Below are 22,898 nucleotides of genomic sequence, written 5' to 3' on the forward strand. Positions count from 1 at the left end.
TGCAGTAGCTTCAACTAACTAGAAATTCAACCAACATCAATCTTGTTCCATCTGAGTCATTGCTGGAAATTGGCTTAGTCAGGTATTTCCACATTTTGACTGACAGGACACACCTGGTTTGGGTAATCAGTGATGAAGTGCAAGCAGAGCTAGAATTCAGAGCTAGAATAAGTCTTCCACACTTTTGAGCAACCCGAATGACGTCTAAGCTTAATCAGCTTCTTTACTGGACATGTGAACATGTATGTGCAAGAATTTGATTCTTCTCTAACAGGGGAATTCATGCACAGTGAGAAAGAACAATGATATCCGATCTGAACCAACCCGACTGCCCAGAAGAGGGTGTGGGCGTGATGACTTTTTACAGAACACCTTCTGCCTCAGTGCATTTAATCTGTGGTGCTTTTATACACGACCTTTTTATATATGACCATCTCAAATCCAAGGTTTGTTGTTGATTTTGACTCATCACTCAGCTTAAGATCATTCAATTTGATTATTATTTCAAATTTTAATTGTAAAAAATGTTTCCTGAACAGAATTTTTCACGTGAAGAAGTGAAGGAAGAACTGAGATGTCTTCAAAAGTAGGCAAAGGGATTCAGAGATAATAATAATAATTTCTCTAGTTCACCTGAAAGCCATGAAGTTTCTCCAAATATTGACATAAAACAGTTCAGATGTTGCTTCAAGTCAGCAGCGGTTGTTATCTGAACCAGGAACTCACATAAAAAATGTAGAGGGTAGGATATTCCTGATGATTGTGTGATAAGTACATTGTCTGTGTTGATTGAACAAACATTCTGCAAAGATGCCTCATTGTTCCGTATCAACACAACTGTCTAAACTCTACTCAACCTGAAACTTTTAAAAGTATTTACACAATAAACAGTAGAACATCTCATATTGTTTCTAAGAAAATGTATCCAGAGATGATAAACAAAAACCACACTGTTCATGACCTGCAGAAACAAGTCACCAGAAACATGAGAAATGAGAAAGTAAATCGGTGTCAGCATTGCTTTTATTTCATTGATTTTCAACAGCAAATTTGAATGACTGCTCTTGAGGGTGCTTTTTAAAATTCATATGTTCAGACAGGTATGCTAGAGTAAACAGTGACACCGACATCATGTGTGCCCAATCAATCAGAAGATATAAGTGTAGAATTTGTTGAAAATTGTAAAGACCCCAAATTCCCACTTTTGGAATATGGAATGACGTCCAGCAGCAGGGTAATGGTACATACGCTTGTTCTCTCTCCAAATGTTTGGCCTCAGATACAGTCAATGTGTCTGTTTTTGGAGGAAGTCATCTTACACATTATTTATGTTGAAAAATAAAAATCGGTCTTTACCACAATAAGTCTGTTCAATAAACAAGGTCAAAGAAATTTAATTTACACTACTGGACAAATTTTATCCCGCAAAACATTATCTAAATTTAGAGTTGACTTAAACAACAGCTGTACTTTCTGACAGAAAAATCCTGAAACATGTTCTCATTTATTTTGGTCATGTGAATTTACTGACACATTCTGGAAAAAGAGCCACAAATTCATTACTGACTCTGTTTTTGCTGATTTTTAACTTTATTATAAAAACGTGATTTTTGGTTTTAAACAATTTAATCACAAAGATAGTGGTTCTTTCTTTTTTCTAACTGTGATTCTATTTCTGGAAAAATTTCAAAATCTCAAAGGTAAATTTTCTAATGAAGTACCTTAACTTTTCTTGCTTTTCTTACTGAAAATGGAACTCCAGCAATAAAATGTATTCAATAAAACTAATCTAGTTCCATTGTGGTTTTTTTTTCCTTTCTCTTTGTGGATTTTTTCTTTTGATATACTTTGATGCTAATTTTATAAAATGTTTTTGTTTTCAACAGAAGCTAAAAACGTAAATAATAATAATAACTTCTATTTTGGAGTTGTGTTATGTTCTTACATTGTACTTTTATAGTGTTATATTTTTGTACTGTATTCTTCCAGCATTCAATAAAAAAAAATTAAAAATAAAAAAATAAAAAAAAGATGAGAAAAAAGGCAGATTGTTTGCTAAGTTTGTCAAATCTTCCTATTTGAAGAGAGTCCTAATTTTTTTTAATCATGTTTTTCTTTAATTACTTTATATAGAGAGAGGCGGGGACATGTTAATAGCGTATTTAGTTAGTTTGACAAACGAAAAATTCATTTATGTTAAAATATCTAAAAAGTGGAACTGTGACAGGAATGTGTTTCTGCACGAGCCACTTTTTCAGGAGGTACTTTGGCTTGTTCTTTGATTGGCTGAAAGAAAAAGATTACGCAGATGTGATTGGCTTTCCATCGTCCGGAAGAAAGATGAAAGACTGAATGTGATTGGCTAGAAGGAACAATTCTGAATGGTGGCTGATTTAGCCCGATCAGTTTACAATGTGCTTTTTGTGTAGTTACGACTTAAAAAACTAAATAGTTATTTAAATGTTTTTCTTCTAAAATGGCTACCTTAGTTTTGGATAATGGCGCGTACACGGCGAAGATCGGTTACAGTCTGGAGAAAGTCAGGTGAGGTTACTTTGTTTTAGCAAGGCTAACTTCACAGATGACGATGATGCTTTCAATCAATATTGCGTTTTTTTTTATTTCCCGAAAGATTAAAACCTCATTCCACTGGAAAACGTTTGTTTGTTGCACTGTGACATAAAGTCATGGGACTGAGTGTAGGGGGGTAATAGCAGTAAGCTATAAACGTTACAACAGAGATTTACCCTCGAACGAATCGAATGCGGCAAAATTGCTTTTCTTGTCAGGCAAACACATTATGACTTTTACTTTGGTAAATCAAAGAACAATTTTGCAAAAATGGACATAGGAAAACAAAAGGTTTTTTTTTCCAAGTTCTTTTTGGTACTCAAACCTTAGACTTAGAATACTCCAAATATTTTGTCTGTTACAGGTACTATTAGGTTACAGGTTCCCCTGTTTCTATTATTGGCAACAGTTTTTGTTTGTTTATGCATTTGTGATCTGAGTTTGTGCTAATCTGGTAGCAGAATCTTCAGATCCTAAGATACTTTTATTGTTCGCAAACAAAAGTATTGTGAGGATGTTGTGAAAATATTCTATGTAATAAAAAAAATCTAGCTTTGCATGTGAACACAAACTTAACTTTGTTAGGAAGGGAAACTGTCAATATTTGTGTCGTGATGTTTAGTCTCCGTTATGTTTTTGTCTACTGAATTTCATCTACAAAAGTCTTTGTTTTCTCCATTCTTCTGATTGAACCAGTAGAAGATTTAGTGACACTTTTTTACCCTTTTTCTTCAGATGTGGGAAGTTTATTTAGGTTTTTTTTCACGTTTTTATGCCAGATCTCTAGCATTTGTGTGGGTTGAAGATCTTACTGGATGTGACGTTTTTACATTTTGTTTTTTCCAATTTAACTTGGTTTCTGTCTTTATTTTTCTTCAGCGTGATTCCCAACTGTCAGTTTCGCTCAAAGAATTCCCGGCTAAAAACGTTCACGGCGAATCAGCTGGATGAGATCAAAGATCCGTCGGGTCTCTTTTACATCCTCCCCTTTCAGAAGGTGAGGTTGCCTCTGCAGGTCCAGTGCAGGTTGGGTAACAGTTTCTTACTAGGTGCTCATGTCTGTGCAGGGTTACCTGGTCAACTGGGATGTTCAGAGGAAGGTGTGGGATCACCTTTTTGGAAAGGAGATGTTTAAGGTGCACTTGTCCGTTTTTGTATGTTAGTCATGCATGTAGTTAAGTAGGCTCTTCCAGCTGCTGACTATGAGTTCCTTGTGTAGGTTGACTTTGCAGACACCAGCATCATCATCACAGAGCCATACTTCAACTTCACCTCCATCCAGGAGTCCATGAATGAGATCCTCTTTGAAGAATACCAGTTTCAGTCTGCTCTTCGAATCAATGGTGAGTTCATCAAATGACCAGAATATCAAACAAGCGCATTTAAAAAGAGTTTATAGGAATATGTTTATCTCAAAGAGTCATTTTTATGTAGGAAAAATAGGTTTTGACAGGGAATTTAAAAAACGTTAAGAAGAGAGCATTTTAAAAGTTTGAGCAAAGTTTTAACACAGGTTTTGAAGAATCACGCAGATAAATACTAAAAGATCATTAAGTAAGAACAAGCATCCTCTTTGACTTACAAAAAAAGATTTCCTCCTGGTTTCAAAATAAAAGCAGACATTTTCATTCTGTGGTCCAAAAACGACCACAGTGGCTGCAATGATGTCTCACATGAATTGTGCTGTTAACTCGATGCTCAGACAAAATCAAGGTTAGAATATGGAGTCGTTTTGCTCTAATGAAAGAACAGAGATTTGACATTTACTGCCTTTGTTCTCCTCCAGGTGGCTCTCTGAGCGCTCATCACTGCTTCCACTCCAAACCGTCTGAGCTCTGCTGCCTGGTGGTGGACTCTGGGTTCTCCTTCACACACATCGCCCCCTACTGCCGCAGCAAGAAACTGAATCATGGCATCCGCAGGTAAGACTGTGCTGTCTTATGGCCCTTATGACCGTGAGAATACCAACTGTAAACACTTTTGTGTTTCAGAATCAATGTTGGGGGAAAACTGCTCACCAATCACTTAAAAGAAATCATCTCCTATCGGTGGGTTTGTGTCTGCAGCTTTACGTTTATCAAATAAGTTACTGAATAATTCTTTGCAACGACTTCTCCAGCCAGCTGCACGTGATGGATGAAACTCATGTGATCAACCAGGTGAAGGAGGACGTCTGCTACGTCTCACAGCAGTTTTACAAAGACATGGAGATCGCGCAGTAAGACAGATGCACGTCTATTGTTGCTGGTCCACCTGTGTGATGTTAAACGTGTCTCAGAGACATTCACCAGACTTTTTAAAGAAAAGGAGAACCCTTTCACATTTACTGTGTTTGCAGACTGAGAGGTGAGGACAACGATTTGATGAGAGACTATGTTCTTCCTGACTTCAGCGCCATCAAAAAAGGCTTTTGCAAGGTGAGATGCTCTCATCTCCTCTCCTTTGTGACATAACGGGCATTCAAAATGAAAAATAACCCAAAAGAATATCCATTATATTAATATTTAAACTGTTGCATTGGTTTTCTCTGGGCACTCCGGCTTCCTCCCAGTCCAAAAACATGCTTCAGATGTTTATTGCTTCAGATGTTTATTTGTGACTCTTAATTGCCCCTAGGTGTGCATGTGAGTCACCATGTGACTGGTGACCTGTTCAGGCTGTAGCTTTGCTCCAACAACCTTGTAATTCAGTGGGTTCAGACGATGGACGGATGGACTCCTAAACAATATTTTCATTATGAAAGGTTCATGATGAGTGAAGCCTGTAGTTCTTACATCTTATCATCTGATCTGCCCTTTAGCCACGTGAGGAGATGGTCTTCAGCGGGAAGTATAAGACAGGCGAGCAGATCCTGAGGTTGGTCAACGAGCGATTTGCTGTTCCTGAGACGCTTTTCCACCCGTCAGACATCGGCATCCAGGAGATGGGGATCCCAGAGGCCATCGTAGACTCGGTCCAGTCCCTTCCAGAAGGTCCGTTCCTTAGAATGAAGCCAGCTGCTCTTGGGAACTCAGTAACCGCTTATGTCTGTCCACAGAGATGCAGCCTCACTTGTACCAGAACATTGTTCTGACTGGAGGAAACATGCTGTTCCCGGGCTTCAGAGAGCGTCTGGAGGCGGAGCTACGGTCACTTGTCCCCGCCCACCTCCCAGTATCAGTGCTTCTACCTCCAAAGTAAGAGTCCAGGTTTGCAGACTGTGTCATCATGATATTGCAAATATCTGATCCAGGTTGACCTTGAGAAGTGGTCTGACATTATAGGTTTTCTCAGGATTTTCTCCCGTGTTCTTCCGTTTTTCAGTCCAGTCTGCCACGCGTGGGAAGGAGGGAAGCTACTGGCTCACAGTCCGGACTTTGATGAAATGGTGGTGACGCGGGAGGAATACGAGGAGAATGGACACTGTGTTTGTGAAGACAAGTTTGACATCTGAGGAAACGACACGCAGATGCAGTGTCGAACTGTTTTCCCCGTTCACATGAATCCACTGAATGGGGAACGGGTCAGAAAAGGCGTTTTCTTTGAGCAGCTTCATGTTCCTGCAGGTCCAGTCGAACGTCTCTGAAGGTGTAAAGGTTCAGTGTTAAATCATTCCTAATGTGAGACGATCCACTTCTTTTGATTTTTGTCAAAAAAAAAAAGGATGAACTTTTTTAAACTCCGGCTCCATTTTTATCTAACTATATACCTAAATACCTGTCTTCTATACACGGTCAGAAAGACCCCCCCCCCCCCCCTCTCCCTCATGTAAATATAATAAATGGTAAATGACCCGGTTTGTGTTCTGGCTGTTTTTACCTTAGAACCTGCCCCTGGAGACTCGATTCTAAAGGGATTGATCAAACCTGACAAATATAGAATCGAGATGAAGAATCTTTAAACTATAAATGCTTATTTTTGTGAATGTGATCACCAGAACGGTCACCTGAGGATCCATCAGAGATTAGAAGAAAGAAAATGTAGAAATCTCTAATCTCAAAAATAATTTGAGCCTCCTCATCTTTCATTGAACGCTTGATTCTCTGAGGTGGAAAAAAAAATGTGATCAGAGCCAGAGGAAAAGCACCGCTGATCTCCGCTCTGACCCTGAAGCTCCTCTGCTGATCCTTAAAAGGAAAGGAAATGATTTGATGCCGTCAGGTTAGATAGGAGTTTATTTGATCATATCACAGATGCTCCAGATCAATCCTGGACAAAACATGTATCCTAAAATAGAAACATGCCATCACTATTATCAAAATAGATTCCAGAAATATTTAAAAAAAAGACACTTTTGTACTCAGAACAACTTTGGTCTCCTCGTCATCGCTGTGTGTTTTATCATATTGATCAGCTGTAAAACACTAGTAAAAAACCGTATCTTCCATCATTAAACACATATTGTGTACTTTTATTGTTGGCTGAAGTATGTACTGAAACTGATGAGCTGGAAACTGTTAATCCATTAGGCTTTGGGTTCTAAGTGTCTGTCGGCTGCACCACTGTGATCCCGTCCATGTCCAGCTCCACATAGTGAACGCTGAAGTCTCCCAAACCCTGAAACACATCAGTCAGGATTAGCAGGAGCGGCACAGGTTGACAAGAACCCACTGATTCATTCCTCATATCCCTAAAAGATCTTAAAGAACACAAACATGTGGGCCAAAGGAACTGAAAGCAGTTGGTGGTATCAGCAATTTATGATCTAACTCAGACGCTCAAACTGTTGGAGCGCTCTGCTGGTTCTTACCGTAGTGTTTCTGAGGACCTGCAGCACCACTTCCTGCTGTCGAGGTTCTTTGGTCAGCAGGTACAGGAAACCCCCGCCTCCGGCTCCAGCCAGGCTCTGACCCAGGACGAGGGGCCTGAGGGCGTTCATCAAGACCCGAACTGAGGCCGGCTCGCAGCCGGGCGCCATCAGCTTCTTGTGCTGCCAGGAGCGGTCCAGACACTGACCCAGTCTGGACAGAGAACCTGAGGACAAAGGGCTTGCTAGAGCGGGAGGTGTCTCTGCTGACGTGTGATGCTTTGCAGAAAACTTAAACTGGACACAAGACCAGGACTGGTAGCCTGGTTTAAGACTAGCAGGTCATTTTTTTAGATGTTTGATTGTCGTGCCCCATGTGACCTTTCTATCTCACCGTCTGAGCATGCTCGGGCGCACTCCTCAGAGTTAGACACCAGCTGCTGGGCGTTCTGGACCATCGCCGGCAGACGGCTGTACCAGCTGCGGACCACATCCTGCAAACACACCACATTTTGAAAATACGCAGCCTTTAATATGAGCCCAAACCAGGAGCTAAAGTCAGAACATCGGAAAAGTGTCGAGTAAAAACCTGCAGCAGGTTACGAGCAAGCCGGGTTTTTCCGGTGTAAACCAGCAGGAGGTGCTGTTCCAGAGACGCCAGGAACTGCTCCCTCAGACTGAGACGCTCCACTTCCACCCGAAGAGGCAAGTGCGCTCTGGAACGGCCCACCTTGACTCCGCCCACAAGACCCCCAACTTGGTCCTGCCAGCCCCCACCTGGACAAGAATCAGAAAGAGAAGGAGGCAGCAGAGAAGGTCAGGGAAGTCTAAGCTAAAAAAGAAGCTGGTGTTCAGGAGGCAGGAAGTCTCCGACCTGTGGTCAGAATCTGCTCCAGATACAGGACTGCATGGATCAGGGAGTCCGTGTCGTACGTCTGACCCGTACATCTGTACACTGCAGCCAAAAGTGCCCCCGCCAGGATACTGCTGGTACCTGCACGAGAAGCCCAGCTCTCACAGTCAATTCAGCATGTTCCAGATGTAGTTTTTTTTCTTCTGTTTTGTGTTTCTGGTGTTCAAAATTTTGGATGTTTGTTTTTCTGGATCAATGAACCTCATTTTATTTTGTTTACCGCACAATTTACAGATTTTCATTTATTTTTTGGGCTATATCTAGAGGCTTTGGGAGTTTTTGTGATTTTCTTTTTCTCAGCTGTACGTATGATTTTTGTGTTGGTCAGTTTCTCACCCAACCCAGATCCGGTAGGCAGCTCAGACCAGCTGTGGAGCTCCACCCCTCCACCCCACCTCTGCATCAACTGATGCTCCAGAGGATCCTGGGAGGACAAAGACACCAGACCGCTGCAGACACACACTGCTTTCAGCAGAGCTCCTGCAACAAGAAAACAACTCAATCTTTTTAGGGGAACAATGGACCCGTTTCGCATTTCATTCTTTAATCTGTATTATATCTTAAACCCTGAAATTTTAAACAATGATTTGTCTCTTGTTTAGATCTCAACCTAGCTGTTGTAGCTGCTTCACACTTCCAGGCACTCCAGTCTGCTTATTGTGAAGGTAAATCACACCAAATTGATGGGTCTGAAAATATTCTCACTTGTTCAAACTGAGTTTATGCAACTATTTTGGTGTGATCACAGAAGTAAACCTTCAACAGTTGGTGTCCTGAAGGCTCCTAACCTAATGTCTTATCTGCCAGAGTGATTGCACCCAGAACTGCTCGACTTTTGCAATGAGCTCAGTAAATTTGCAGACACAAGCCCTGTTCTTCAAATCTGAAGGTTTAACCAAATCAGTCTGAGTCTGATGTTTGGAACGAAACGTTTGACTGAATCTGCAGAAGTTTTTCCTCTAACCTATTCCTTAACTTTTGCCGTATCCAGCCGTGCAGTTTTAAACCAGATGCCAGCTCGGATGAGGAAAACAAAGACGTACACGGATCTATTCGTCTACAGGTGGAGGCATCAGAATGTGCGGAGCAGGGAGCCCGCATATTTTCTACGTCACAAATACAATCTTTTTCAAAGGGCACTTTTTTATTTGCTTCAGATTCACAAGGTTTTGTATAAAAATACTCAGAAATGCAAGTTTAGCCTAAATTGTCTTTATATATGTCCTCCATCATCAGAAAAACGACACATGAACCTTTTTAGAAACAACATTTTCATCGGGACTGGAAGAAGCTTGGTTCCGTACCCGGAGCGTGAGGCTGGCAGTAGTCCTTCAGATCCTCCAGGCTCTCACACACCGTCTCCATGGAAACCCTGCTTTCTTGCCCTCCAGAGTAACTGACCAGTCGGAGGTGAGGTTCCAGGATGCGTCTGGCTTTGGCGCCAATTGGACGCCTACCATCGACCTTCACTGCAATGTTTGTCACAGAACCGCCGTGCTCAAAGGCGATGGGTGGGGTGTCGCTCCAGCCACCTAAAACATGAAGACTAGATATCCATGTACTCCGCAGCTTCTAGCCCCCCCCCCAGACACACCTGCTAAGTCCAGCCGGGCTGGACACTGAACTTCCTGCCACTGCTGAAGCGGCGGGACCTCCCCCTGTCCAATGGAGATGAACATCTGCGATGACATCACAGCTTGTCGCAGTAGCACCTGTCCAGCGCCCTCGTAGTGCCGCGCTGCTCTGACCAGCAGGTCGGGTCTGTAGGGGGGCAGCACCACAATAGCTCATGCTCTATTCCTTGCAGTAATGAAGAGGCTGGCGGGAAAAGTCCCACCTGCTGAGCCACAGCTGCCTCTGCACGGCGAGGGCTTTGACTCCGCCTTTTAGATCCCCCTTCTCCAGGAGAGCATAGGCTGAACTCCAGAGCTCGTTAGCAGCTGGTCCACTTCTCAGACCCCCTTTGCCGCCCGCCATGCACACCAAAACATCAGCAATGCAGGACAGACAGCGAGCGGCCGCGCCCAGCTCTGCCTTAGGCTTCGCCGTCTGCCCTTCACTTCCTGCAGCGACTAAAATCAAGGGGAGCCATTTCTCTCAGTCTAACAACCACATCTTTTGTTTCACATGCAGAGGGAACATCAGGGGTGCAGTTTGGGCTTTTAGGGACCATTGTTTGACACAAATCTCCTACACTGCAAATGCCTTTATTCATCCATATTTACTCTTGAGACTTTGGAACTGAACTTTCCCACAAAGACTCACTGTTGTCAAGAGTCTCCAGCAGCGCCCCCTGATGGCCTCTCAGCACCGCGGCTCTGAAGCAAGGCAGCAGGCAGACGTTACTTCGACTCTGCAGGGCATCAGTTACTCGCTTCCTCCCCGCCAGGAACAGCAACTCCTCTCTCCACTGGAGCTCCGCCTCCTGACGAGTGAGGGACAGCACCTCTCGCAAGGAAATCCTCCACGACTCCCTCCACCTTTGCAGGGAGCCAGCCCCCCCCAGGAGCCAGCCAGCACCCCCCTCAGCATTTAAAGTGCCTGCTCTGGGGTGGAGGACTGGGAATAACCGAGCATCCAGGAGGGAGCGCTGTACTCCTTTGACCCACAGCTCCTCAGGCCTGAGGTGGAGTTGGAGGGGCAGAAAATGAGGTGAGTGAGCAAAAAGGATGAGTAAAGGAAAAACATGAGCAGAAATGAAAAGATATCACCTCTGAGCCAAAATTTCACTCCTGTAACAAACTCAAAAACCAGGGTGGAGATTTGCATAAACCTAGTGAACCCGGTGAAAATGAATATCAGAATTTTCAACATGGTGATTTCTATCCAAAAACATGAAACGGGGGCTTGGCGGCTATTCTGTGGCAAAATCTATAATTTGACGATTTTCACATTTTTGCAAAAATATTGGAAAAAACTCTGGCTTAAGCGGTCTTCACAAAATGTTACATACACACACACACACACAAAAGTGCCGTTTCCCTGTTGCTCGCACAGTTTTCACTGGAATGTTGTGAATATTGAATACATGAGTCATTGGTTCAAGCTGAACGAAACAACAAAAACATATTTGTTTTTCACAAAAACGAATACCGGTACGTTATAATAAGTTGATGTTATAAGTATAATATCACAAAAACTTCCACAAAAACAATGCCACTTGAAGCTTTAATTGATCTTACTTTTACTTCTTTTAGGTAAGATGATAAAAAAAAAATAGTATTACATTTTCTATCAATCCAAGTATCACAACAGTTTTTGAAGGCTCTAACCGTTCGTGAGCTATGAGCATGAAAGCCTCCTCATGTGGTTTTAGTTCTTACTGGATTCCTGTTCTGCAGAAGAAGATGCTCCACTTCTGGTTGAGGAAGGAGGCACTGCTGTCATCACATGAGACCTGACGGATAGAGAAGTGACAGAGGGAAAAACGTATTAAATTCATCTTTAGCCTGTGAAAAAACAGAGGTTTTCAGGAACTTCCTTCACTTTCACATGTTTTGTAGACTACAGAATCTCTTTTCTACAGATCAAATGTGTCACCCTATCGTAAATAATCTGTTTTTACAGCCTTAAGTTAGTTTTATGTCCAATTTTAATTGAAAGGAACATTTTTTAAACAAAAATTGTTCAAACGTAGTGCATTGTGGTCTATGCTCTCCAATCTAGTGAGGATCGATGAATTTTGATGATTTTTAAGCTGAGACTTCTGGGAAATTTCCAGGAAACTAGATTTTGGAATTGTATATTCAGTCAGCCTTACAAAATGGCGAACGCATATATTTGCACACAACCTTAGTGTCTAAAATTTACCATAACAACAGCATAACACCCCTTCCGCTGAGGAATATCTCCACAAAAAGTTGAAGGTTTCAGGTGTGGTGACCTCACAGTCGCTCAGTTTGCTCACCTGTAGGTCGTCGTGAGCGCCCATCACAGTGTGCACGGTCAGCCTCAACTCGCCCAGCTCAATCCGATGTCCCTGAATGATGATGTCATTTCCCACAGCCAGTTGCCTGATGAAGGAACACCCTGACGCCTCCAGACCTGACAGCAGGCACCCTGATGGGATGTCCAGAGGACCCTGAGGGACGCCAGAGGAAACCGCACAAACTCTTATATTCAGAATTCTTTTTTAATGAACAAATAGATTTAAACGCTAAAAAGAATCCTAACCCTAACCTGTAGGTGGCAGTGTTGCACCACCGCTCCTGTTGCCACTGCAACATCTCCCTCCACAATGCTGTTAATCACTTGAGCTCCTTCACTCACCTGGTTGAGCATCTGCAGAAAAAAACCCACCATCATGAGAGGGAACAGGAATTTCCTGACTCCTCATCCTCATCCTCGTTCCATCCTCAGAATGGAACGAGTACGAACACAATGAGCTGATTATCTCTGTAAGTGTTTTCAGGATGTTTTCTGTGAAAAACAAAACAATTGTTACTGAAGAGTCAAGGAGCCACCTGGATGTGAGACAGAGTGTTTCTGCTCGTCCGATCATGGCTTAAACGCTCTACATGCTCCTTTCCAGACAGAGTCAGGTAGTCATAGCAACCACCAGGGACATACACTGAGGATGAGAGCAGAGACATATGAAAATTCTTGATGATGTAAACAGAGGTGTACTTGCATGTGTGATTGCACATGAAAAAAAACTCCTATAAGCAGTTGGTCAAAATACTGTGGAGCTGAACAAAACCCCTCTGCAGCAAATAAATGATTGACAGTTCAGTATGTTAATTTTCAGATCTTGGAGAACGTCCCCCTGCTTTTAAAAAAAGGAAATATTCACTTAGCCTCTCTACAGCATCAGCTTTGGATTTTTTCATCCATAAACCAGTCCGAATTGCCTTCCTAGATGAATAAGTTGTTTACAGAGCAGCAGCTGACCAACAGAGAGCGGAGCTCCTCTCAGGATCCTCCACAGCTGTGCCCTGCCGCTCTTCAAGGCTGCCCCCTGTGGGGGAGCTGTGGTACTGCATTCGGCTTTCTCATCACCCACAAACTGATCCAGAGTCAGATCTGAGCAGAGACACTTCAGCAGGTCCAGGAACAGGGAGATCTGTTAAATGAAGAGCGAGCACCAGGATGAAGTTTCGTATAAACATCAGATCTTTTTCTCCAAAAAAAAAAACAGATTCAATGTTTGGCATCATGGCAGTTTATTAAAAAAAAAACTCTTCTTCACTCATTTCCAATTTCCAATTATATTTTACCTCCTTTTAAATGCAGAGTGTGTTTGTGGTTACCATGGTGACCAGGTTCTTCTTTATCCAAACAATATTCATAAATATTTAGTGGATCTTGTGTTTTCTGTCTTATAATATTTCAAAATTGAATTCACCTGAGGTTTTTGAGTAATATCAGGTTTTCTTTAAAAATAAAATAATTATGCACATTTGGAGAGTGACTATAAAAACCTTTAGTTTACATTTGAAATGTTTGTAACTAGTTGTAACTCTTCTCAAATATTCAAAAAAATAATAAAATCAAGGCAAGGTTTAACCTTTTGTTATAGATCTTTGTTTTTGTAACATTTCTGTAAACAAAACAGAAAACAAAATTAGTTGTTCTTTTTTTAACATTAAAATAAATTTAGAAAATTGTTTTAAACTACATTTAACATTTTATGTCTAATTTTAAATCAGTGTTAAAAGTCGTTTTACCTGACACTTTGATTTAAAAATATAAATATGTTTTATGTAAAATGTTTCTTTTATTTCAACTTTTTTTAAACTATATATTTTTAAATAAAAAAAACTTCATAAATAAGAATATAGTGTTTTTATCCTGAAAATCTAAATCAGGAGGGACGTTTTAAATAACTTCATTGTGATGTGGCAGGCGTGCCTTCCAGGTGAGTGATGTGTCAAGGGCACCTGAAGGGGCGGGGCTCCAGAGTCCAGGCCCAGGTAGGTGCATCCGTCGAGGGGAGGTGTGACGTGAGTCTGTAGCAGCTTCTCTGACACTGACCTGCAGAAGAAGACCGGGCCTGAAACCTGCAAACACACGTCACACAAAAAAACAAACATAGATGAACTTCTGATCAGAAAAAGGTTCACAGCAAAAAGCTGCTCCAGAACCTGAGGACGACCAGACAGGTTCAGGTTCTTATGGATCATGATATCACTAAAGACGTACAAGCGGCACTTTCCCGTCAGACATCAAAGCCTGTTGGATCTGCTCCTGGGTTCCCCTGTAGATGATGTTCCTGACCCGCCCCTGTAGACGACCCCATCATGAGTGAAGCAGCAGCAGAGCAGACAGGTGTAGTAGGAAAACCATTGGACAAGGAGCGCACCTGCGGGTCGGTCAGGTAGACACCGTGATTTGCTGCATATGAGACTTCGCCCGGCAACGCCAAAACTCGAACGCCAGAGAAACCCTCCCAGGTCAGAGCTGCCACACAAACACACAGACCCGATTGGCTGTCATGGTTAATGTGTTCTGGTGTTAAAACTACTCAGGTGTAGCATCTTTGGAAACAACAATATTTTTATACACCTTGATGTTTTAAACTTCATTCAAAAACAACAAACTCTGGCAGTTTTATTCTGAGGGGTCTTAAAGTCTGTTTTCAAATCATTCCCAGGTTTCTTTTTTAGTTATGATTGTTGGGGTTTATGTAGTTATCATTTGTTTACACGCTATTATCGCTTCAATATGATGATGTTTTAGTTCTTTCAGTAAAAAACACAGACGTGCTAATTATACAAGATATGATGTGGTTCTCCCTGATTGAATGACCCACTTTTATGTCATCAACCCCAGCTCCCAATAAAACCAGAAGGATACACTGGGACATGATCACAAAGGAGCTATTCATTATTGTAGTTTGTTTCTGGTTGGATTAATATGACTCCATTTATAGGAACAGAGCTGTGAAAACAAAAGGTCTGAAGCAAGAGTTTTTGGGATTTGCCCCGTTTTGATTTTGCGCACCGAGCCTCTTCTTATTATAGGCGCCGGACCGGTAGAGCCCGGAACTTTTGGAGGCTATACCGCCTATAAGGTTACTGTTGTTCTTTACAATCCCAATGCCTGGCTGATGGTTAAAATAATTTAAAATGACAACAACAACAAAAAGACACGCGTCGACAATACCACATTAGCATTGACGATTTTTATAGTCGATTAGTCGTTGACGGAGCAGAGCAGGGAGCGCGTGACCCTCCGACTGTAGCAGCAGCATCACAGCTACAGGCTTTTTCAAACACCATTTTTTCAACACAATTTGAAAAAGAAATACTCAGAAATGCAGTTTTAATCTTAATTTTCATTATATATGCCTCCATCATTAGAAAAATGCAACGAGAACATGTTAAATACAGATGATTTTCATGCGAGTGGGTCTTTAAAGGGCCTAAAGTTTAGGCCCTAAACCATGCAAAAAGTGCACAGAGTGATAACAGCCCCTCCCAGGGAAGAGTCTGCACTGCCAGCACCGTCCCCAGGCTAACAGACACACCCATTTTCTCCACTGAGCTAGTGGTAGTCGGCAACCTGTTCCACTCAAAGAGCCATTTGGATCAGTTTCCCATAGGAATTAAAGCACAGGGAGCCGCAACACTAGAGGTGTTAGGAAAAAAATTGTTTCACCGATATATGGCGATAGTTCATTTGGAGATCCTTGTATTGATTCAAAATGCTGTCAGGATATTTATTTAATTAATTATTTTTATTATTTATGAGCATGAGGTTTCCTTTGATCTTTTGTCCATTTGACACAACCTTGAAAATACTTTTTTCGTCTGTCAAACACCCAGAGGTGTTTGATGAGTGAGATGATGGAAACAAATTCACTTTGATGCAGACTCTTTTCTATTTTTATTTCTTTAAATCCAGTAAACCTAATAAAGTATATGAATGAGGATCCTACAAAAATCCTGATCCAGATTGTCAGATATTGTTTTAGATTCCTTTTTTATCAGAGACTGAATAGTGTGTTTTGGTACAAACCAAAGTCAGGTGGAACAGTGAGGATCATGTCAGTGCTGCAGACCCACACACCAGGAGGAGACCCAGGACAGATCTGAAAAACAAACAATTTAGTGTTTATTTCTAAAAAATTACCATGTCACCCTGAATAACTACAAAGTCACTACAGCTGTAGGTTTCAGTAAAATGGACTTGTTACAAACATTTCTGTATAATTTTTATTTCTTCAGAGGGTTTTGAAGTTATGCTGCTGTGAGGCAGCTCACAGCAAACCTGCATGTTCAGACAGTCCAGCAGCAAGTCCAAGCAGCAAACTGGAGCCTGGATCTGCTGATCGGGGTTCTCCTGGGGCAGCCAGCAGAACGCTCGGCTGCAAGAGCTCCAGGGAAAATCCCGGCCCTGCGCGACAAAAAATCCAAAGTTTTATCCTGACACTCCCAAGGATCTTCCGGAGAAAAGAAAAATCAAGCTACTGGACTCACAGTGTGTAGAATGAGGATGTGGGCTTCATCTAGGACATCAGCTGTAACCACCTGAAGAAAACAGAAGAGGAAGATGGGTGGGTCCTTCGGGCAAAAACCTTCTCCATGTGCCTTGAAAATACAGGGTTGTGTCATGAAAGGCCTCCAGCCTAAAAATTCTCAAACCACAATTGAAATCTGTGAAAGCTGCTGCGCTGTAGCAACCTAGTGGGGTAAGCCGAGAGGTGAACCATATAAGTATCATCACACAGGGTAAAGGAAACTATCAAATCTACTGTCTTGCTGTTGTGATAAACTGTGGGATAAGGATGTCAACAGATGCATAAATAAGAAGTCTGTGCTCAATATTTTTTTAATTGCTCAGAAAGTCTTCCTACTGTTTTTTCGTGTGTTTAAATTGGAGCTTTCTGGACCGGACTGACACCCTCGCCTACAGCGAGAAGGCCCTGATTTGAATCCCGGGCTAGGTCCTCTTTTTGTAGACTTTGCGTGCTCTCCTCCTCCACGCTGTGACTTTCTGCAGGCACTTCAGCTTTCTCCCACATAATAAAAAAAACTTGCTTCTTAGGTGAACTGGTGATTCTAAATTGTCTCTAAGTGTGAATTTGTGTGTGTGATTGTGTAGCTCTGCGACAGACTGTCCAGGGTGTACCCCGCCTTTGTCCTACAGTAGCTAGGACAGGCTCCGGGAACCCCGTGACCCAAAAAGGGATTAAGCCGGTTTGGAAAATGGATGCATATCCATATCTGGAAAAATAAAATCATGACTATGTGACACACATTGCTGGAGTTAAGGCAGTTTATCGGAGAAAAAGTTGTCTTTAAAAGAACCAGAAACGCCAATTTCAAAGGACTGGGTCCCTAACACCCCCCCCCCCCCCCCCTGCACACTCTAAAAGATGATGTCACCATTCTAAACATTGTTGACTTTCATTATAAATCCAGAGAATGATGTAAAATTTCTATAATATATTGGAGCTGAAAAACTATATATATATATAATACAACTGAAATTGTCCAACATGTGCTGAATAAGATAAAGGTTGAAAGCTTTTCTAGTTGAAAGTGTGCAGTTTTGAAAAGGCACAAAGTTGGACAGAGCTGAACACTAAAACTTTAAAAACATAGGCAAAAAAAGTACAAGCAGGAATCTCCAGAATGAGCTGAACATTTTGACACCAAAATGGCTGAAAGTGTGGAGGAGTTATAGGCCAATGTGGCATGAAAAAACTGCTAGGTGGAAAGAGATTCCCAAATGTGTGAACGCTTTGAAGCCTTCGTGCAATAAAAAACTTCAAAAGAGGAGCGTGGCAGACATGTATGTGCGTCCATAAACTCACGGTGTGCCCTGCTCTGCTGCTCAGGTGCTCAGCAGCCACCAGCAGAGCGTTCAGAGTCGCTCCACCACTGCCCAGCGGCTCCTGGCGGTCCCGCACAGTCAAAACCAACGCACTCTGACAGAGAGCGCCCCGCTGCTGCCGCAACTCCAGCTCTGGACAACACATGTAAAACAAAGCACACGTACAAAAACACCATAATATATTCACAAAGTAGTAGATCTCCTATAAAGCAGTGATGTTTTGGGACTGTTGCTAGGCAACACAGACTTTCAACTCCCGCCAAAGATTTTCTATGGGGTTGAGATCTGGAGACTGGCTAGACCACTCCAAGACCATGAAATGCTTCTTACAAACACCACTTGCACAATTGGTGGCTGACTAAATGCTTTTTGCTCCACTATAAGCAAGGAAATAAAATATAGTGTAGAAATTTCTAAAATATGACATGTGGGCCAACCGAAATGTGTATTAATCCTATACTACTGCCCAGTCTACATTTACTTAACACATTGCAACATTGCTTGGGGATGCACTTTTACTACTTATTTACACAAAATAATTCTATTACAAAAAGGTTTGCGATTTACAATGTTCTCCAAATGGAACAAACTTAGTGTAAAAACATACATTTTAGATTTAAAAAAATAGTTATGTTCATCAGCGACATCTGCAGGCCGGAAATAGTACTGCAGGTTAAAGCAGCAGCGTCAGAGATCGTTTATTATGAGGATGATCCTCACCTCTTTGGAAGGCGTACACGCTGTCTTTGTGCTGGCAGGTGAGAACCACCACCGTCCACTGGAACCGGCTGGGCTCCGACATCTTTCCGCAGCACTTGTTTGCTAGTTACTTCCTGAATGACCCCAGACGTCGGGCGCATAACTCGTTTTGCAGCCCCGCGACGGCCTTTTAACTGAAAACGTCTGAAACAAACATCAGCGAAGTTAACACCGATGCCTCCTACCTTAAGACAGAAACCAAACAGGAAGATAACTTAACTAAACTAACACGGCTATTCAGGTTTTACGCATTGAGGCAGAAGTCTGACTGAGCGGGCTTCCGTACTTGCATACTATGACGTAGACCTGTTGTCAACTTTGGCGGAAATGCCTAGAAATAAAAACAGATGGTTGTAAATCTTCTTTTCTATGCTTTAACCTCAAAAATATGTTTGTAAAAACAATATTATCTTGTCTATATGTTAATTAAATTTTAAGTTAGCGGGATGTGCAGTTTATAATTTATTAAAAGATTCCATTAAGTATTCTGTTGTTTTTTTGGTTGATTAGAAAAAAGTCAAACATTGAGGGGAAAATTATCTTCTGATCACATTGAATAAACGCTAAAAAAATGCTAATAGTCTGCATGTAACTATAATTTGGTAAAGAAAAAAAAATCTTTTAAACCATTTGTTTAAAAAAAAAGAAGTTATATTTGAGTCTGTTATTAGGCTTTTACCGTAAAAAATTCTACATGTTCTAAATAAACCTCTAAGAAATAAAGCAGGTTCTGTCAGAAATGCCATGTAAAATTTTGCCACGAAACCATTCAGAATCTTGTTTAATCAGAATGAACTGAAAGTTCTCCATTGTGGAAATTCAAAATATAATATCTGGAGCTGTTATGCTAATATCTGAGGTGTTTTTAATTAAACGTTTTTCAAAAATTGACTTTAAATCAGAATTTTTCCATCATAAAGAAAATCCAACAAAAATTAGGTTTCGTGTTTAAAAGTTTTTTTATTAGAAAATGGTCCAACTGATGACAAAGTTCATTCAAACACCAGTCCAAAAAAAACGGTTAACTATACAAATGAATTCGGTGTAAATTATATACAGATGTACATTGAAAGGGCCAAAACAGAAACAAAAGATGGATCAGTCATCATCCTCTTCATCTTCAGGAGGCAGAGGTCTGGACCTGCAAACACAGGAACAGTTTACAGCTTTTCTAATCTGCACTGCATGCTGGGATTGGATACGAACAATCCCTTTTTGAGGTCATGGAGTTGCTGGACCATACCTCCGCCACTGTAGGTGTCATTCAAAACTGCTGCTATATACATTCAATGTTTATGTGGCTAATTTCTCCTTAGGGTTTTTATTCTAAAGTCATTTTTTTTAGTACTAACGGATTACTTTTTCCCAGTAGAATCTGAGGCAGCGAGCGGAAAAAAAAATCTGACTGGGAGTTTTTAACCAACAGATTGTACTAACAATGCAGAGAACGCAGTAAACATACTTCCTGCTGGCCTTCGTCATCCCACTGCCCCCGGCCTCTTCACCATCCTCAACCTCTTGAGGTATCTGGTTTTCCTTCTCTGGCTTCCTGGGAGGTCCCCCAAAGAAGTCCCCGATGCCCTTCTGCCAGGTTGGGGTAGGGCGAGGGCACACAGGGTTCCCGCCAGCATATTTGCTCTTAGCTGTGAATCACAATTTGACATCAGTTGGTCTGAATGAGCGGGGAACCTGGATGCTTGCGCCCAGAAGGCTCACCGGGGGTGGAGGAGCCACTGCTGGAGGAAGGCGAGTTGGCTGAGCTGGAGCCCAGAGACTTTCGGGGTGCAGACGCTGCAACCGCTGCAGAAAGACATCGCAAAACAGATGAGCGATAAAACAAGGAGGAAAATCCTGAACAGGATATCAGCACAAAGCAGATGTAAAGTGATAGTTGCATAGGAATAGTTTCTCATTTTAAGAATTGTATGATATTAAAATAATAACTGAGTGGCATTTTAACACATTACAGTTTATGTGAAAGAAATAATTAAGCGATGTATATCTTTTATTTAAAAAAAAATTACAAGGAAAAAACGTCTGATTTTTTCGTGAATGCTATGTGTTTTTTGTGTGTGCGTCTTTATAAATAAAGTTTTGGTGCCTTTTTTAATTTAAAGATACTCAGGAAAATTCGATCGTCTTTTTTTTTTTACATGATTACAAGCAGAGGGCCAAGAGACTAAAATATACGAATCCACAATATAATTAGATTATTTAGTTTAATAATTTCCAGAAATGTACGTCTTGATTAAGTTAAACAACTAATCTCGGTACAGCCGCACCGCGGCGCTATAATCTGGCGCCAGCTGCCTCCAAAACTGCATACGACCCTTAAAAACCCAAAAAGAGACACTTTCACTTGGACATTTGTGGCACAGTAATGCTTTCAACCGATTGAACTTAGTCATAAAACTGAATCTAATAGTTGGAGGAGGAACCAGGAAGGCTCCGGCGCCCAACTTGGCGGGAGGCTGCCTACGGAACAACAAGCCGCCTTTTTTTTGACTAATAACATTATTTTCACTGATCCATCGATCCATTATCATTATTGAAATAGTTTAAATTGTTTTTAAAAATGACATGTATCTCAAGGTGAAGCTGATGGCTCTGGCCGAAAAAAACTCCACGACAGTCTTGTTGTTTAGCAGACTTGTAAAACAGAAAATGGTGCAAATGAGATATACTTAAATTAAGGTTTTACCTTTTCTGTAGGATGCAGGAACGCTGTCAGCTTTTGTTCGAACCATATTGGCCAGGAAAAGGTGAATCAAGCTCTAAAGAAGCCTAAGCTCAGGTACAGGCGTCCCGCCTTGGTTTAAAAAGTGGAGCGGATGGGGCGGGAGTTTTCTTCTTCACTGTTTGTAACCAGCCAGACCTAGAAGCAGAGTTGTGGAAGTCTGCCATCAAGTGGCGAGTGTTGGAACTCACATTTTTTCCTGTCTTCTCATGCTTCATCTGTAGTGGTTCTGCATTTGTTCATTCGGGCTGTAAATACAAGTTAAACCATGTTTCGTCATGTTTGATCGTTTCATAGAAAAAAGGATGAAAAATTAAATTAAAAAAGTAATTAGTCTTTTGCTTTGTACTTATGAAAGAAAAATGAAAACAAAAACATTAAGTGAAAAAAAGGAAAATTAAAAAAAATTAAAATTGAACAATTTTTGTTATTGTTACAAAGAACTGTAAAATAACGTGTTTTGCAGGGATTGCATTATTAAAATAGGATGGTCTAAAACTAATAATATAACTGTAATAAAGAATTGTACTTTAGTTTGTGGTAAATCAAAAAAATTGATCAAATATCACTTAATTTTATTAGTCAAAGGTAAATAAAACAAACTTGTGTTTCAGTGTCACAATATGTGTGAATTATGGGGGAAGAATTGAATGCTTCTTTTAAAAAGTATGTATCATCTTTTTAAATAATGTTTAAAAAATAAATTACTGTAAATTAATATTTCCACTAGAAAGAAAAATACAAAAACAAGAATTGATGGTAAAATTGTTTACTTTTAGACGAGTTTTAGTTCCACACAATTACTAAGAGGGGAGAAAAAAATAACATTTGAAATAAATAAATTAATTAATAAAGTACCACAGAAAAAACAATAAAGCAGAAATAATAAAAAATAAATAAAATAATTGACATACTCAGTCCATACTCAAAGAAATCTAAACAACAGACATAAAAGTAATACAAGTAAAAAGAGAAAGATGTACAATGTGACACATCATGAAGACAAACTGTTTCCAAAAAAAAGGGTTGCTAGAGGTCTTCTATCCGTCATTCTAACATCTTTCACTACATTTAAAAAATTGCTTTTGGATTTTATTTGTTTAGGGATGAAAAGAAAATGTATTATTCTTTCATAAAAACATCAAACTCTGTAATGTGTTTAAAAATCTGCTTTTATGGATACAAAATTTGTTCAATAATAACATTGCGTTGATACATTGTGTCAGTTGTTTTAATGATAATATCAAATATAAGGTTTTCTTCAAAATGCCAGGGCTGGTCAAGGAATGAGGTGTCTGTTGTGTCAATATGTGAGTCACAAGAAAAATACTGTAATCAAATAAAAAAAATCAGAAGATGGATAAACTTAATTGAAATGTTTGCTCTCTGGGCATTAGGGAACAGCTTTTCAA

General features: G+C 40.8%; 3 protein-coding genes across 4 annotated transcripts; 1 reads left to right on the forward strand and 2 right to left on the reverse strand.

The window, feature by feature from the left end:
* The first annotated feature begins 2,337 nt into the window (after positions 1 to 2,337).
* Positions 2,338 to 6,347, forward strand: actr6 (actin related protein 6). The gene is made up of 11 exons (XM_004069777.5): positions 2,338 to 2,544; positions 3,451 to 3,568; positions 3,639 to 3,707; positions 3,791 to 3,914; positions 4,358 to 4,493; positions 4,563 to 4,619; positions 4,691 to 4,789; positions 4,910 to 4,988; positions 5,372 to 5,543; positions 5,609 to 5,747; positions 5,875 to 6,347. Exons 1-11 carry the CDS (start codon positions 2,477 to 2,479, stop codon positions 6,002 to 6,004), a joined length of 1,191 nt encoding a protein of 396 aa, XP_004069825.1. The 5' UTR covers positions 2,338 to 2,476; the 3' UTR covers positions 6,005 to 6,347.
* Positions 6,348 to 6,707: 360 nt separating this feature from the next.
* Positions 6,708 to 19,090, reverse strand: fcsk (fucose kinase). 2 transcript variants are annotated; one of them, XM_078948965.1, is made up of 24 exons: positions 18,979 to 19,090; positions 18,711 to 18,893; positions 17,971 to 18,122; positions 16,631 to 16,681; positions 16,422 to 16,547; positions 16,170 to 16,242; positions 14,512 to 14,609; positions 14,352 to 14,432; positions 14,090 to 14,209; positions 13,086 to 13,272; positions 12,674 to 12,780; positions 12,390 to 12,491; positions 12,118 to 12,291; positions 11,534 to 11,607; positions 10,476 to 10,831; positions 10,048 to 10,282; positions 9,805 to 9,971; positions 9,515 to 9,742; positions 8,547 to 8,690; positions 8,172 to 8,291; positions 7,887 to 8,074; positions 7,692 to 7,791; positions 7,301 to 7,524; positions 6,933 to 7,107 (listed from the first exon to the last, which is right to left on the reverse strand). In XM_078948965.1, the coding sequence occupies exons 2-24, from the start codon at positions 18,790 to 18,792 to the stop codon at positions 7,030 to 7,032; spliced, it is 3,267 nt and encodes a 1,088-aa protein (XP_078805091.1). In that variant the 5' UTR covers positions 18,793 to 18,893; positions 18,979 to 19,090; the 3' UTR covers positions 6,933 to 7,029. The 2 variants fall into 2 exon arrangements, with proteins under 2 accessions (XP_011474713.1, XP_078805091.1); XM_011476411.4 differs by having other exon boundaries at positions 6,708 to 7,107; positions 13,101 to 13,272; positions 18,711 to 19,046.
* A 599-nt stretch (positions 19,091 to 19,689) lies between these two features.
* Positions 19,690 to 21,611, reverse strand: pclaf (PCNA clamp associated factor). The gene is made up of 4 exons (XM_004069793.5): positions 21,451 to 21,611; positions 20,466 to 20,549; positions 20,212 to 20,392; positions 19,690 to 19,890 (listed from the first exon to the last, which is right to left on the reverse strand). Exons 1-4 carry the CDS (start codon positions 21,494 to 21,496, stop codon positions 19,848 to 19,850), a joined length of 354 nt encoding a protein of 117 aa, XP_004069841.1. The 5' UTR covers positions 21,497 to 21,611; the 3' UTR covers positions 19,690 to 19,847.
* Between the last annotated feature and the right edge of the window lie 1,287 nt (positions 21,612 to 22,898).

The sequence above is a fragment of the Oryzias latipes genome, chromosome 6 (assembly GCF_053564925.1).
Source record: "Oryzias latipes strain Hd-rR chromosome 6, Olatipes_Hd-rR_3.1".
Taxonomy (NCBI): domain Eukaryota; kingdom Metazoa; phylum Chordata; class Actinopteri; order Beloniformes; family Adrianichthyidae; genus Oryzias; species Oryzias latipes.

What these genes read in the sequence shown, in the direction of transcription:
- pclaf (XM_004069793.5), bottom strand. Translation starts at nt 21,496, where the DNA reads ATGGTTCGAACAAAAGCTGACAGCGTTCCTGCATCCTACAGAAAAG. An exon ending in TCCTGCATCCTACAGAAAAG is followed by an intron (nt 20,550 to 21,450) that starts GTAAAACCTTAA and finishes GTCTTTCTGCAG; the next exon opens with CGGTTGCAGCGTCTGCACCC. An exon ending in CAGTGGCTCCTCCACCCCCG is followed by an intron (nt 20,393 to 20,465) that starts GTGAGCCTTCTG and finishes TGTGATTCACAG; the next exon opens with CTAAGAGCAAATATGCTGGC.
- actr6 (XM_004069777.5), top strand. Translation starts at nt 2,477, where the DNA reads ATGGCTACCTTAGTTTTGGATAATGGCGCGTACACGGCGAAGATCGGT. An exon ending in CTGAATCATGGCATCCGCAG is followed by an intron (nt 4,494 to 4,562) that starts GTAAGACTGTGC and finishes TTTGTGTTTCAG; the next exon opens with AATCAATGTTGGGGGAAAAC. An exon ending in GGTCCAGTCCCTTCCAGAAG is followed by an intron (nt 5,544 to 5,608) that starts GTCCGTTCCTTA and finishes GTCTGTCCACAG; the next exon opens with AGATGCAGCCTCACTTGTAC.
- fcsk (XM_078948965.1), bottom strand. Translation starts at nt 18,792, where the DNA reads ATGTCGGAGCCCAGCCGGTTCCAGTGGACGGTGGTGGTTCTCACCTGC. An exon ending in CTGACGGGAAAGTGCCGCTT is followed by an intron (nt 14,210 to 14,351) that starts GTACGTCTTTAG and finishes GTGTGTTTGCAG; the next exon opens with GTTTCAGGCCCGGTCTTCTT. An exon ending in GCTGGAGACTCTTGACAACA is followed by an intron (nt 10,283 to 10,475) that starts GTGAGTCTTTGT and finishes CCTTGATTTTAG; the next exon opens with TCGCTGCAGGAAGTGAAGGG.